General features: G+C 32.6%; 1 protein-coding gene across 2 annotated transcripts; it reads left to right on the forward strand.

Annotated features, from left to right (window-relative positions):
* Positions 1–1,734: 1,734 nt before the first annotated feature.
* Positions 1,735–14,055, forward strand: LOC114166580 (UBX domain-containing protein 1-like). Of its 2 annotated transcripts, XM_028051327.1 has the most exons (11): positions 1,742–1,931; positions 2,684–2,799; positions 3,540–3,616; positions 4,373–4,452; positions 4,671–4,731; positions 11,053–11,120; positions 11,207–11,288; positions 12,581–12,664; positions 12,786–12,863; positions 13,223–13,342; positions 13,697–14,047. In XM_028051327.1, exons 2-11 carry the CDS (start codon positions 2,706–2,708, stop codon positions 13,880–13,882), a joined length of 930 nt encoding a protein of 309 aa, XP_027907128.1. In that variant the 5' UTR covers positions 1,742–1,931; positions 2,684–2,705; the 3' UTR covers positions 13,883–14,047. The 2 variants fall into 2 exon arrangements, with proteins under 2 accessions (XP_027907129.1, XP_027907128.1); XM_028051328.1 differs by lacking the exon at positions 13,223–13,342 and having other exon boundaries at positions 1,735–1,931; positions 13,697–14,055.
* Positions 14,056–15,961: the final 1,906 nt, after the last annotated feature.

Raw genomic sequence — 15,961 nt, forward strand, 5'->3', positions numbered from 1 at the left:
GTCAATCTATTTAATTATTATTTATTTATAGTAATAATTATAGCAAACATCAACAATAATGACCAAACCACTAAAAAATTAAAACAATAATCATTAATATATTTTATAACTTAATGGTTGGGTTGTAAGAGAAAGTCAAACACAATAATAGATTAAAACATGACATTTACTCATAATAATTATGAGATAAAATATTTACTTTAATGTTTGTAAAATAAAATTCATTTGATAAAACATTAAAACACTTTTTTACAATCACATTATTAGATAATCAATATTTTATAATATATTTATTGTGTAATTTAATTTGATGAACATTTTGATAGAAAACTAACTCAATGGAATGATTCATCACTAGCAAGAGAAAATATAATTAGAAAAAGAAAATAATTAGATTGAGTTCAATTAGATTTATAATGTGAAATGATTACATTTTTTTTTTCATTTGATCTTTTGTTTTATCTTTCAAAAATATTATTTTAATTTTTATGATTATTTATGGCGTTGTTTTTATTTGAATGGATTTGACATACTCTTTTTTCAAAGAAGATTTGTTGAGCCTTTTTTAAATATTGAAGTTATAACTAAATTATAAATTATAATATATGAGTAGAATATAAATGTCATATTTTATATCAATTTAATAAAAAAATATATTCAGTAAAATAATAGACTTAATAAATACTAAATTTTATTAAAATAAATTTAAAATGATTTTGATATTATAATAATAGAAAAAGATATCAAGACCGAGACATAACTGAATTTTATTATATTAAAAGATGACTTAATAATATGGTAATAGAAAAAGTCATTTTATATAGAAAATCAATAATCTGGTAAAATAGATAAGTAAAACTATCTTAAACTCATAGTATACACAAATATAATTTTATAAAGTTAAGTATACTTAAAACTGACATTTTAATATAATATGACATTTTAATAAGATATGAGAGTATATTAATGTGGGTACTAATAACATTTATTTATCATGTCATCTTGCCTATGTTTATTTTCATATATGAAGTATCAAATTTTGTATGTATAGAGGTATAACAATAAAAATATTTTTCAAGAAAATCAAGTTTTAAATCAATCTTAAATTAATGATCATTTAATAATACGATTTTTTTCATTATATACATTTTAAATTATATTTTTTTTTATTGTAAAGTTATTACTCATAAAAATAATAAAATTATATATTTTTTAATATAATAAAAATACGAATAGTAGTTATTAAATATATTTTTTCTAATAACCTATTCATGTGGTTCATCCACTAATTGGACTTCAATAACTTCATATTTCACCTTGATCAATAACCGTTCTAACTTTTAAAATCCAACCCCTTTCTAATTTAATCTACCAAAATACTCTATAAAAATCACCAATTTTTAATTTCTTTTCAAAATTTTCTAACAAAAAAAAAACTTAAGTCATCCTAAGAAATTATAAATTCATTAAAAACAAATTACCCCATTAAATCTCTGCATCCAAATACGGGCTAAAATAATTATAACCATTGCATAGATAAGAACTTCTTGCAAGTAACGGTCTACTCCAAAAAAGTTTGAAAGTTTATTCTAGACTTTCTACTTAACTTCATGAATGGGTGCTTCAACACAATGCATGCCACAAAGTTCTTTTCCCAGTAAACAAGAAAACCAAAAGGAAAAAGAATCAGAATGAGAATGTTGATGGTAAAAGAAACAAACAGAATTTTGGTTTCAGGTTTTTTCACATTCCTCCAGCTCTGGAAGCAGCTGAAGAATCTTCTTCCATTGCATTTCAATTGTTTGGTTGCTTGGTTGGTGAGTTTTGCCTGAACTTGACTGAAATTACTGGAAGAGTTGTGAGCAGATTTATACCATTTCAGGGCTTTCTCAGTTGCCTTCTCATCACCACAAAACAACCTTTTGAAAACGGTATTTCAAGACTCAAACTTTAATGCTACTTTTTTTATTTTCATTTAAATGTTGTTTAATGTCACAAGTCAGTGTTCAGTTTGCAAGATTTTCCCCATGGTTTTTAATCCTTCTTTTATTCACCAATTTCCTTTTTGTAATTGCTGTATAGTTCACTGAAAATGATATTCCATTTTTTTGGTTTCTGAAAGTTGGATGGTCTAATGAGAATTTCTTGTAATTGCTGTATTGTGGTTCTACAAATCTGTTAGTCTGTCAAAACATAGGTTTGATTGGAGAAACCTATTCATATACACGTCTAAAAGAGGAAACGAAGAATAAAACTGAAATGAAATCTACATTGTGCACAAGTTAGTCTGTAGAAGTTTTCTTACATACTTCTCAAAATCTGATTTATTTATTTTTCTATTCAAGAAATGTTCATAGGAGTTTGTCCAAACATATTCATGGTTTTGAATGTCATTGCAATTCAAATAAATTATAATTGCAGTTGAATATCACATACTGTGATGTGGAATTTTATAATCACATGGCAGCCACGACAGGAATCACAAATTAAATCCATGCATCCAGGGATTTGTGTGTTGGTTGAGTGTGGTTTTCATTGTCTTTATCTCTGAGAAGTGATGCTGTTTTGTTCTTATTTATTCAGCACATTGTTACTCATAATCTTGGAGTCTTAGCGACTATAGCAAACAAACTAAGTAAGCACCATTAGATTTTACAAGGAATGATTTTTTTTTTCTTTGCAGTCTATCATCTTATTTTATAAAAATGTCTGTTCCAAAAGTTAACGAAAAGTTGCTTGAAGACCTTGAAGTAATGGGATTTCCAAAGGCACAGGCAACCAGAGCACTTCATTATTCTGGTACGTTGATTCACTATATAAATAAGTTAAGATATGTAGATTGAAAATTATGTGTCGTGTTTAATTTTAATGTGCTAGAACTTAAGTACGTTATTTTATTCCTTACTAAGAGGCAAATGTTAGAAGGGATACCTGAACTTCATCAATCTAAAACTTTATTGAAACTGATGTACAACGGTGTACTGTGTAAATTCACTTCAGGCTTGTTCTTGCAAGAAAAAAATTAATGCTTTGACTGAAGATGACAAAGTTTTCAGTAAATTTTGTGTAACATGACTTAGTGCTTTTTAAATCCTTACACTGGTATGTCTCAAACAGTTGCAATTAAGGAAACTGAAATAACATGAACTCCAAAGCAAAACATATGTAAACACACAATTCTGTTCGATGCATTTGTCTGTAAGAATTTTTTTCTACACTATGATAAACTGTAAAGGAGAAAAACTAAGTCAGCAGATTCCAGAAGTTGTTGTAGTTTCAAGGCTCCAGATACCTTCTGGCTCGAGTTAGCTTTTAGTTTTGAATTAAAAGTTCAAATAGGCACATGTATTGTACACACTGAACAGTTTTACCATGTAATTACTCCATTTCTGTGCAACACAGATAGTGTTCACAGTTTGGTAGCATTATTTCTATCATAGAAAAGTTGTGTATTATGGTTTTCATTTAAGTTCTTTAGGATTTGATATTTTCCCATTCATATGTATACTTCGTCTGATACCGATGTTTTGCTTTACCAGGCAATACCAGCTTAGAGGATGCTATAAATTGGATAGTTGATCATGAGAATGACATTGATATTGATGAGATGCCATTGGTATATCATACACCATTTTTCTTTGGGACTATTCATTATTTAATTGTGGCTTAATTACAGTTTTTGTCGCTATAATTTGGAATGATTCCGTGTTTGGTTTCTTAAATTTAAAAAAGTTATTTTGGGTCAACAAATTTAAAAAAAAAATGCTTTTAATCCTTAAATACTGAATTTGACTGACCAAAACTTTTTTTTTCTAAGGATGGTAAAATGATTATTATTTTTTTATAAAATTAAGAGATCATATTATATTCATATAAATTTTCAGAAGCTAAAAACTTAATTTAGCTTTTAATTTTTCATCAGATGCATATTGGTCTCATGCTCCTCATATACATTCATAAATGATTAGGGTGTGGCATCATTCAGGGAAAGAAGATGCTTGTGTTCTGTTTCTAACAAGACATGCCTACACCTTGGTTTTTAAATTACAGTTACATTTAAGTTGATGATCTGGGAGTGACTGAAGTTACTTGTTAATCTAGTTTAAGCTCATAAATATATCTGCAATGTCCTAGTTTCATCTACATTAGCTTTCCAAGTCAAGGATTGATTATTAACCTCACAGAATTTTCGTTCACAATTGTAACTGCAATATTGTGGTTTGAATGGTATTGAAAAATGTGTTGTCACCACAATATTGTGATTGCGTTGCTTTATATTGCTTTGGGAGATATTCATGACAATCATAATTGTGTTTGGAGTTGCAATTTAAAAGCATGGTTTAACTTTATTCAGTTGTTTACATTTCCACAGGTAGATGTAGACATTGAGGTAGAGTCAACCGAGTCCTTCCCCATCTCAGAAGAAATCAGAATCAAAGCACAGAGTTTAAGGTTTATAACCTTGCTCACTATTTTCATAGAAGTCGTTAGATTTTGTTCTTTGTATTATGGGAGCAGTTGCTTTTTTGTGACATATTGAAATTGTCTAACAAATGGTGAAACTAAAGATAATAATTATTTCATATGATGCTTTAATTTGAACCTTCCAGCAAATATTCTTCTGTTTCTTCTGTCTGCTTCTTTTCCTTACTAATATTTCGCTGTTGCAGGGAACAAGAACGTAAGAGGAAAGAGCAGGAAGAGAAAAGATTGGAGAGAGAAAGGGAGAAGGTATATTTTTTCAACTACAGTAGCTGTTTATTTCTAGCTTTTTTTGCTTTGTACTCCTTACACTGCAGTGGACAGAAATTGCACATAAGAAAAATATATGTAAATCAAATGGTGCAATTGCCAGTGTCCTGGATTATGCAACAAATTATATGATAGAAACTGATTTTTACTGATATATACAATGGAGATTAACTCCTTACAAGAGCAGATAATTGCATAAACTAAAAGATAAATATAATTCAGCAGATGCACTGCCCCTCTAACCAAAAAAACATTCCCTTTCCTCCTAATTATTGTTAGCAAAGGCACTCTATCTCTGAAAATATGATTTATTTCACTTGTGTTTTTCATATGAGCAAGACACTACAATTTATAGGACTTACATTTGGCTTTTCATCTGCAAGCCATAATGTCTCCAATTATTATAAAAACATAACACTAATCACCGTTAACATCCAAAACATAACACATAAAATTTTTGACCTTTCCTCTCCTAAAACATCACAAATGTAACCACTCATAAAGTCTGTTCAATAACTCCTAATTTAAGTTTATCCTAACAAAACTCTCCCGTAAACTTAAATACTTCTTCCATCCTTCAGTCCGATTAGATTTTTATAGTTATTGAACAACACAGTTGGCAATGGCTTTGTAAATAAGTCTGCAATTTGATCTTTGCTTCCCACGTGCACCATCTCTACATTACCTTCCTTCACCTGTTCTCGGATGGAATGAAATTTCACATCAATGTGCTTACTCCTTCCATGGTTGACTGGATTCTTTGCCAACTCAATAGCCGACTTGTTATCTACTCGAATTACAGTCCCTCCTTTTTGTTTCATCTCCAGTTTGCTTAGAAGATTTCTAAGCCATATTGCATGACATACACTCAATGATGCTGCAACGTACTCAGCTTCGCATGTAGACAACGTCACTATAGGTTGCTTCTTTGAGAGCCAGGTAAACGCCGTGTTGCTCATGAAGAATACATACCCGGATGTGCTTCTCCGGTCATCTACATCTCCGCACCAATCACTGTCCGAGTACCCTACTAATCGGTAATCGTCCGACCTAGTGTAGTATAATCCGAGTGATGTTGTTCCCCGCACATACCTCAATATTCTTTTCAGTGCTCTCCAATGTGTGTAGGTCGGCTCCTCCATGTATCGACTAACTATACCAACGCTTAGTAACAAATCCGGCCTTGTACTCGTCAAGTAACGAAGACTTCCAACCAAGCTTCTGTATTTGTTGGCATCTACGTGATCTCCTCCATCAAACTTTGAAAGTTTTGTACCTGGTTCCATTGGGGTTGAAACCGGGCTGCACCTCGCCATCTTGAATTTACTCAGAATGTCCTCGGCATACCTTTCTTGAGACACAAAGATGTTTGTCTCAAGTTGTTTGACTTCCAGCCCGAGAAAGTATCTCATGTGTCCCAAGTCTGTCATTTCAAACTCTTTCTCCATGGTTCTTTTGAACTTCTTGATTAACTCTGCATCATTACCCATGAACACAAGGTCATCAACATAAAGAGCTATAAACATTATCCTACCTCCATGCTTCTTTATATATAGTGTGTGTTCAACCGGGCATTGTTCATATTTATTTTCCACGAAATAAGTGTGGATTCGGTCATTCCACGCCCTTGGAGCTTGTTTCAGGCCATAAAGAGCCTTCTTCAACCTCAACACCTTCTTTTCTTCACCTCTCCTCATGTAGCCGAGTGGTTGCTCAATGTAGACCTCTTCCTTTAGCACACCATTTAGAAAAGCCGACTTTACGTCCATTTGGAAAATGGGCCATTTGTTCTGAGCTGCTATAGAAATTAGTAGACGAACAGTCTCCATCCTAGTAACAGGTGCAAACACCTCGGCATAGTCAACTCATTCCCTCTGTCCATAGCCTTTTGCCACCAATCGAGCTTTATATCGCTCTATCTCACCTTGTGCGTTCATTTTCTTCTTGAAAACCCACTTTACTCCAATGGGCCGAGCTCCTTGTGGTAACTCAGATAGTTCCCACGTGTTGTTACGTTCTATAGCAGCAATCTCCTCGTCCATTGCCTTCTTCCATTTCTCATCCACCACGGCTTCTTCAAATCTAACATCTTCTGATTCTGCCAAAAGACACACAACATGTACCTTGTTAGTTGTATTATATATGTCTTGTAGGCTCTGAGTTCTGGGCTGCAATGGTTCTTCTTCCTCGTCAGAGACCTCATGTTGTCTGGCTGGTACATTGTCCAAATTTCTTCTTTCACTTGCCGGGCTTCCAAAGGTAGTTTCTGAGCTCCCACTTGTCGTTGCTATGCTCTTAACTGTCACTGCCGAGTTGTTCCATTCGTTCTTCTCATCTATTACAACATCTCGACTCACAAGAACTTTGTTTGTTACTGGATTAAACAATTTATAGCCCTTTGTTTTTTCATCATATCCAATAAAAACAAGTTTCTTACTCCTGTCCTCGAGCTTGGTTCTTTGTTGTGCTGGAACATGAGCATATGCTACACTGCCAAATACCTTCAAGTGAGAAACACATGGTTTCTTTCCACTCCATGCTTCATGTGGTGTCTGTCCATTGAGTTTTGCATGAGGACACCTGTTTTGCACATATACTGCACACTGCACTGCTTCAGCCCAAAATTCTTTTGACATATTCTTACCTTTCAATATTGCTCGAACCATGTTGAGAATTGTCTGATTCTTCCTTTCAGCAACTCCATTCTGTTGTGGTGAGTATGAAGCTGTCAAAAATCTTCTAATGCCAAGCTCCTCACAGTACCTCATGAACTCGGCTGATGTGTATTCTCCTCCTCTATCTGACCGAACAGCTTTAATTTTTGTACCCGTTTCATTCTCAATCATTAATTTAAATTTCTTAAACACTCCAAATACTTCAGATTTCTCCTTTAAAAAATAAACCCATGTCTTCCGAGAGAAATCATCAATAAATGTTAAAAAGTACCTCTTACCACCGAAAGATACAGGAGTAATTGGTCCACAAACATCTGTATGCACCAAACCGAGTTGTTCCTTCACCTGATACTCAGCTGTCTTTGGAAACGAGGCTCTCTGGTGCTTGCCGAGTACACAATCTTCACAGAAATTCTTCTTAAATTCTATGTTTGGCAATCCACGCACCATTTCTTTTTGTACTAGCTCGGTCAACCCTCCAAAGTGCAAATGGCCGAATCGAAAATGCCACTTCATTGCTTCATCCTCGATGTCGAGTTTCAAACACCTCAGCTCCAGTTTATACATTCTGTTTTGTTTCATTTCTACTCGGGTAATAAGGTGTCCGAGTTTATCCCTCAACTCCAGCACTCGATCTTTCATGATGACTGAGTACCCCTTTTCCATTAACTGCCCCATACTCAATATGTTGGTTTTGAGGTCGGGTACGTAGTACACATCCCAAATTGTCCCAATTCGTCCATTCTTTTGAGAAAAACATATTGTACCTCGTCCTTTTACCATCACCTTGGAAGCGTTTCCAAATGACACATGTCCAGCTTCAATTTTGGAGAGCTCATCAAACATATTTTCATCTCCGCACATATGGTTACTAGCTCCAGTGTCTAGATACCAGATCGAGTTGTTTTGGACTCGCAAACCAAACTCAGTGTTTGTGCTAGAGTTCGGACCAAGCTCGATATCCGAGCTCCTTGTCAACAACATCTCATCCTCATCAGTTTCCTCCCTTGCCAAATTCTTCATATCATGTGCCGAGCTCGCTTCGCTACTAGCCATCAACAATATTCCAGCTTGTTCTTCAACCTCTTCTGTAAGAAGATTGGTTGATTCATTTCTCCTATTTTGGGACCGGCAATCCTTTGCAAAATGACCGGTCTTACCACAGTTATAACACTTGACCGATCTACACTCATTTGCATAGTGACCGGGCTTGCCGCACTTGTAGCACTCACCATTGTTGCCTGACCGACCTCCTCGGCCTCCACCTTGACCTCGGCCTCGCCAATTTTGCAGACTGGGAGCGCCGTCTTCGTAATCATCTCGACGTTGACCACTACGTCCTCGACCTCTGCCTCCAGGACCTCGGTTTTGACTCCCGTGATCTCTTCCTCCTCTACCCCGAGTGTTCTGAGTTCCAAATGCCTTTTTCTCCTTGAAATTTGTCCTTGCTTGGAGAGCTTGGCCAAGGTAGTCCTCCTTCGTCTTTCTTCTTCTTTGTTCGTAGGCTTCTAGAGACCCAGCAAGTTCCTCCACCGTGAGCTTTGAGAGGTCTTTGGATTCCTCTATAGCACACACAATGTTGTCGAAGTCAATTGTCATTGACCTCAAAATTTTCTCCACAACTCGGTTTGGAGGCAACGGCTCCCCATTTTTGCCAAGTTGGTTTGCCACAGTCTCCACCCGAGATATGAACTCGGTTACCCCTTCGTTCTCCTTCATCAGCAACCTCTCAAACTCTCCTATGAGAGTTTGAAGACGAACCTGTTTCACACGGTCATCTCCCTTATATGTTTTCTCCAAGATCTCCCACGCCTCTTTTGAAGTCGTAGCGTTTGCTAACTTCTCAAGGCCTGCATCGTCCACAGCTCGGTACAATGCATACATAGCTTTCCTATCTTTGACTCGTGTTTTTTTCAACGCAGCAATCTGGGCAACTGTCTGTTCATCAAAATCCTCTGACTCTTCGAAGCCACCTTGAACTACTTCCCACATGTCTTGGGATACGAGGTAGGCCTTCATCTGCATGCTCCACTTATCGTATTCGGATTTTTGTGTCAGCTGGGGTAAGGACATATTGTTGGCCATCACTCACACTTTTTTCACTCTCAGACACTCAGGCTAACTGGCTCTTGATACCACTTTGTTAGCAAAGGCACTCTATCTCTGAAAATATGATTTATTTCACTTGTGTTTTTCATATGAGCAAGACACTACAATTTATAGGACTTACATTTGGCTTTTCATCTGCAAGCCATAATGTCTCCAATTATTATAAAAACATAACACTAATCACCATTAACATCCAAAACATAACACATAAAACTTTTGACCTTTCCTCTCCTAAAACATCACAAATGTAACCACTCATAAAGTCTGCTCAATAACTCCTAATTTAAGTTTATCCTAACAATTATTGCCTACCTACACTTCTTATTCTTCCGACATATATAGATATTTTTTCCAAACTAGTAATTCTAAGGATTAACTTTTTCTTGTAATTTTTAGTTGCAAATAGTTTTTGTTGTCTAGGTTAATTTGGGGTTATTTTGCATTTCTATAGATATTTAATGAAGCATGGAGAATATCAGCACTTGATCTATTTGCGATTCTAAAGGACTCTGTGATATGCTTCCAATGCCTTTTTGAACTCTATCATTTGATGATAGAGCAAGGTTTAATTCATGGAAAATGATGAAGCATTTGAGTTGAGTTGATAGATTCATAGTCCTATAGTGCAACATGCGATTTCTACTCCACAAGATTGGTCTAGGAAATGCTTGCCACAGTTACATCGTTTGTCTTGACTAGGCTGACTTTGGCTGCAACTAGTTGGTTGTCCTGTAATGAGCAACAGGGTGTGCTGGTAGCTATTTTTCCGTTTGCTGGTATCTAAGTATGTAGTGCTTTGCACTGATGCTTATGCCTTGGACCATTTTGGAAGTTCTAATTGTATGACTGCATATTAAACTTTTAAGTCCAAATATATCCATAAGATTTGCTTTAGGGACTAGCTCTTTCGCTTGTATTTCATTGTTCTACCATATCACTTTCTCTTCAATCATAATGGACTATATATTCTTGTGGCAACATCTGATTGTTTTGGTGATTCATAAAACTATTATAGTCTTTCCAAGACTCGGGAGGTTTTTCAATCAGTTCAGACAATGCCATCTCATTTGATGATTCCGAAATCATATTGTTAAAATCATTTATTTGACTTAAAAGTAGAAACATCTTTCTGTTCACTAGTTTTAGCATAGTCAATAAACATTCAATAACAATTTGACAATTCATGTGACAAAACTGTCCTACTAAAATATTGATGAGGATGAATTCCACCGATAATAAGTCAATCAATCCTCACACTTTTGTATATTATGCCAATAGAATTCAAGTTGTAATGTAGATTAAACTAAGTATTTCTATTTGGCCCAAAAGTAATAATTAATTCCTGCATCTTTTTTATTTGTGTGAGCAAATTGTATCTAAAAGAATTTCTATCCACTGAACAAGTTGGTTTCCCTAATCATAAAGGTAGTTGTGATTTTATTGGTTTATCTCTGCAAGTTAGACATCCAACCAATCAGCATAGATTTTTATAACCTTTTTATAGCTTTAAATGCAGGAGAGGATTCAAGCAGGTAAGAGACTCCTTGAAGCAAAGCGAATTGCAGAAGAAAATGAAAGACAACGGTATATTAGTGTTCACTAGTTGATTCATTTCATTTTCCACAAGGAGATTATTTGTTCCAACTTACGTTGTCCTATCCTATAATCAGGAATTTATCCCTGAGAAAAGCGGAAAAAGAAGAAGAGAAAAGAGCTAGAGAGAGAGTTCTACAGAAACTAGAGCAGGATAAGGTATAAAGTTAATTTTCTAATAATATCTCCATGGGTGATCAATTTTGATAAACTATGTTGGGGTTGAAAATTTCATTTTCACAATGATCTATATAGTCTCTACTGCAGTCCCAGAAAGTTACTATATCAATATGTGGAGGCTAAAATATGTTTCTATTGTGTTAGTAACTTAGTATTAGATATTGATGCAGAATATCAGTTAACAGACACAAGCTGAACCGTAGTACCTTATATTTGCATTGATTTTAGGGAGATTGTATTATATAAATTCCTATAAACTACACAATCAATAACACAGATGGACAAATAAGTGAATCTTTTTGTCTCTGTTGCTGTCATTTTCTAACAATACATTCAGTTGAAATATGATGTCCTTTTGTAAAATTATATTTTGTTGTTTTAACTACAAGTACAACCAAAGAAGAGAAACAGGAACAAAGTGTCATCCATTTTAAGAAAATGGTTTATAACGCTTTTGAGGAACTGACAACCAGTTTTCAGAAATAGATTTTCTTTAATGGCAGGAACATAGCAGTTTAGTGGTTTATAATAAATATAACAGGAAGATATGTAGCTCAAACTCAACAGTTTATTTTTATGTTTAGGGTTTTACTGAACATCAGCTAATGGGATAAGACTTTTATTGTTGTTTTATCGAACAACTTTTGAAGACTATCTTTCTGCAAAGAAATTGGTTGACTTTGTCCAAATTTCTATTTTGGCAATTAGTTAGTTTCATATAATAAATTTTCCAAGTTCCAGTAATATATAAATACACAATCAAGGAATAGTTTGTGTTATGATTATGAGAAACAAGGGTGAAGAAAATGTCAGTAATGATGCAAAAAACTTGACCTGTTCAAAATTATTCAAGGAAGAAAATGTGCAGCTTTTCAGTTCAAGGGTTGCAGTTGTTGTGTATGCAACTCAGTACACTCAGAAGTAGTATTTTAATGTAGTTTTTAGTGGATTTGATCACATTTTTCACTCATAGATGTAAGCATGTTGGATAGAACTTCTTTCAATTTGCTTGATGTTTTTCTTAATTACTTGTATTAATCAAACATGTGAAGATGTAGTGTTTCCAACACATTTTACATGATACACAACATAATATGATAAACTTCCATTGTTTAACATTTTGTCATAAAGGAACTTCAAAATAAGGGGTTTTTCATTCTCAAGTAGAAAGTACCATGCTCAGTAGAAAAGTGTTGCAGTCAAATTTTCTTCTAAATACATCTTGGCTTTTGTGAATGCTAAAATGGCTCTATATTCGTATAACTTTACAGTTAAATAGAAAATATAAACAAGGATTGCCTTCAGAAGGCCAAGCATCCATCAGATCATCTGCTACTAAACTACAACAGGAAAAGGTATGGTTAAGTTCTATTTTATTATACAATGATTGCCTAGTTCCTTGTTTTTAAGAAACTCTTTTCACCTTGTTGTTGTGGAGCAAGTTATCAATAATTGTGACTTTAATTCAAATTGCAGAAGTTAAATCCTGTTTATACAACTACAAAAGCTGAGCAGTTAAGAGAATCTCTGAGGAATCTGAAGCGTAATCATCAGGTGACACACTCATATTTTCTTTCCCATGAAACATTTACTAATCTTTGATCTGAAATTGTAATTACAGGCTCATTCTATAATCTTGTCTTGATTATGCCTGCTCTTTGAGCAAGTTTTAAAATGTCTGTGCATTTTATCATGACATACCAAAACATCACTCAAAATAATGACAGGAAGTACTGTATTTTCTTTAGAATTATTACCTTAATTTTCTGATATACATATAGATGAGAATGACCACCTTAATTTTCTGATATAGATGAGAATGACCACCTTAATTTTTTGATAGAGATGATACTTGCCATCAATAGCTTTTACTTTTTCTTTCTTTATTTTACCAATTCTAAAATTTTGTTTAGGGTGAGGATGCAAGAGTCAGAAGAGCCTTTCAAACACTACTAATCTATGTTGGAAATGTTGCCAAGAATCCCAAGGAGGAAAAGTACAGGAAAATACGACTGAATAACCCATTATTCCTGGTAATTATCAAAACATGGTTTTTCTAAACAAAAACATGTTTTTTTTTTGGGAGTGTTAGGTTCATCGTGTTTCATCAAACAATTTTAGCTAGAAAAGTTAAAGATTCAGGGTATACTAGATACAAGATTCATTAAGAACATCTCTGACACACAGCCAAGTCCTTCACTCAGTGATGATGAACTTTGTAGGATTCATTCTCCTGCATTGGACTCATTGGAAATTTTATTTTCTTATTTTAATAATCACTATGATCTTTAGAGAAATGCAAGTTATTTTTTATTGGTTGACAATAGTGTATAGAAATTAAACTCATTTTCATCTAGTATATTCTTTCATACATGTCTTCTTAACAGGATAGAGTTGGAAGTTTAAATGGAGGTGTAGAGTTTCTTGAGCTATGTGGTTTTGAGAGAACTGGTGACTTCTTGCATCTTCCTCAAGAAAAGGTTGACATGGCACTGCTGAATTCAGCTGGTTTTGTCTTGAATTCTGCAGTGACAAACCCTTTCTTTGGAGTTTTAAGTACTACTCACAATTAAGTTTGAGTGACCATAGTCTACAATTAGTTTGAAAAAGCCAAAAACATTTATGTACAGTGTTGAATGTTTAAGCATGGAAACTAATACAACCTATTTTATAGATTTAACATCACCAATATCTCAATAAAAAACATATCTAGTATTTCGTTCATTGTTGTATGTCTTGAATTAAACAAAAATATTATTAGGTGATGGTGGATTTCCACTTATTCTTGGTCCCCATCAAACTTTATGACACATGAATATTCATAAATTATTTTATCCTAAATAAAAAAGAAACTTAAACATGTGTCACATAGACATTGGTTAGAACTATATAACATAACAGGAGGAGCCTAATCATTTGTCTCGAATTGAATGTATGGTTTGTCTTCTTAATCTATTGATCGTTGAGTTTCTTGCCTTTGTTTCTTCTTGTATATCCATTTTGTAAGCTTTTTAATACATTTTGTTATCATTAAAATGTATTTCAACAATTCGTTTTTAAGAGGGTGAGTTATTGAGCATGTAACAAGTTGAGTCATTGTAAGCTCACACCATTAGCCCTAGATATATCTCTACAAGACTAGTGAAAAATACTTGAGATGGAATGAACAAAAGAGAAAATATGCAAAAAATATAAATAAATTTCACACTAACAAATCAACATGTATAATAAATGTTGTTAATCAATATGCATAAAGCAACAGTTTTAATAAAGATTGCGTAAACATAGACAAAACGACCATTTTAATAAATGTCGTTTAGTTAAACCAATAATTTTGTAAGTGTTGCATTGATAAAGTGAGGCCTAATCAATAAAACAGTGGCAGACAAACAAAATAGAAAGTAAGATTAGACTAAGAGAAAGTGTTGTCAAATGAGTGGAAATTTTTGAAATGATTTGTTTGATGTCATAAAATATATATTTTTTAAAATAATTTAGTATAAATAAATAACTTTTAGATATATAAATAAGAATGAAAATAAATTTTAAATTAAGAAAAATTATTATCTTATATTAACATAAATCTAGGCGCGATAACATATGTGTGTACGTATTTTTTAAATATGTATAATATTATATTAGTAGATGATGATATTGTAATGTTATTAAGTTAATATATAAAATAAAATTATATTTATTAAAAATAAAGTGAAATATATTATAAAAGATGAGATAATAATATTTGATAAATAAAGAAAAAAGAGAAAAAGTAGAGATAGATAGTCGTTTTTATAAATAACATGTAAAAGTAACGGTCAATTTTCAAAAATTTAATAAATAATTAGATTTTAAAGGGTAAAATTGGTACTTTGGAAAGTGGACATATATATTGTTATAGATTTAAAATCATAAATTAAAGGGTTAAATATGTTTTTGGTCCCTCAAGTTTGAGTGAAATTTGTAATTAATCTCTCTTCAAAAATTTTGACCAATTTAGTCATTCACCTTTGACAATGCGTGAATTTAGTATTTTTAACTAAATTTTGTGAAGTTATTTGACGTTTCAAATGCATTTCATGATAATATTTGAATTGTTTACACCATTTGACACATTTACGTTTCAATGTTAACTCAAATATTAACATAAAATGAGTTTAAAATGTCAAATAAACTTAACAAAATTGGGTAAGAATGACTAAATCCGCGCATTTCTAAAGATGAATGATTAAATTGGTATAAAGTTTCAAAGAAGAATTAATTCTAAAATTCAATGAAACTTGAGGGATCAAAAATATATTTAACCCTAAATTAAACTATTTTCACAAAATATCAAGTTTGAGTTATTTTATTTTATTTTTTATTTTATTGTAATATAAAACATATATTAATAAAATATTAATAATTAATAAACAAATTATAAACGTTTATATATATATATATATATATATATATTATTAAAATATAATTTATATATAACCTAATGTGAATGTAAATATACACATGTTATAGTTTCCTGTTTAAAACTTTTAAATAATTAATTATTTTTAAAATATACTAGCGTAATATGTGTATGATTTTTTTATATGTATGATATTATATTAGTAATAAATGATATTGTAATGTTATTAAATTAATAAATAAAATTATATTAT

The sequence above is a fragment of the Vigna unguiculata genome, chromosome 10, assembly GCF_004118075.2.
Source record: "Vigna unguiculata cultivar IT97K-499-35 chromosome 10, ASM411807v1, whole genome shotgun sequence".
Lineage (NCBI taxonomy): Eukaryota > Viridiplantae > Streptophyta > Magnoliopsida > Fabales > Fabaceae > Vigna > Vigna unguiculata.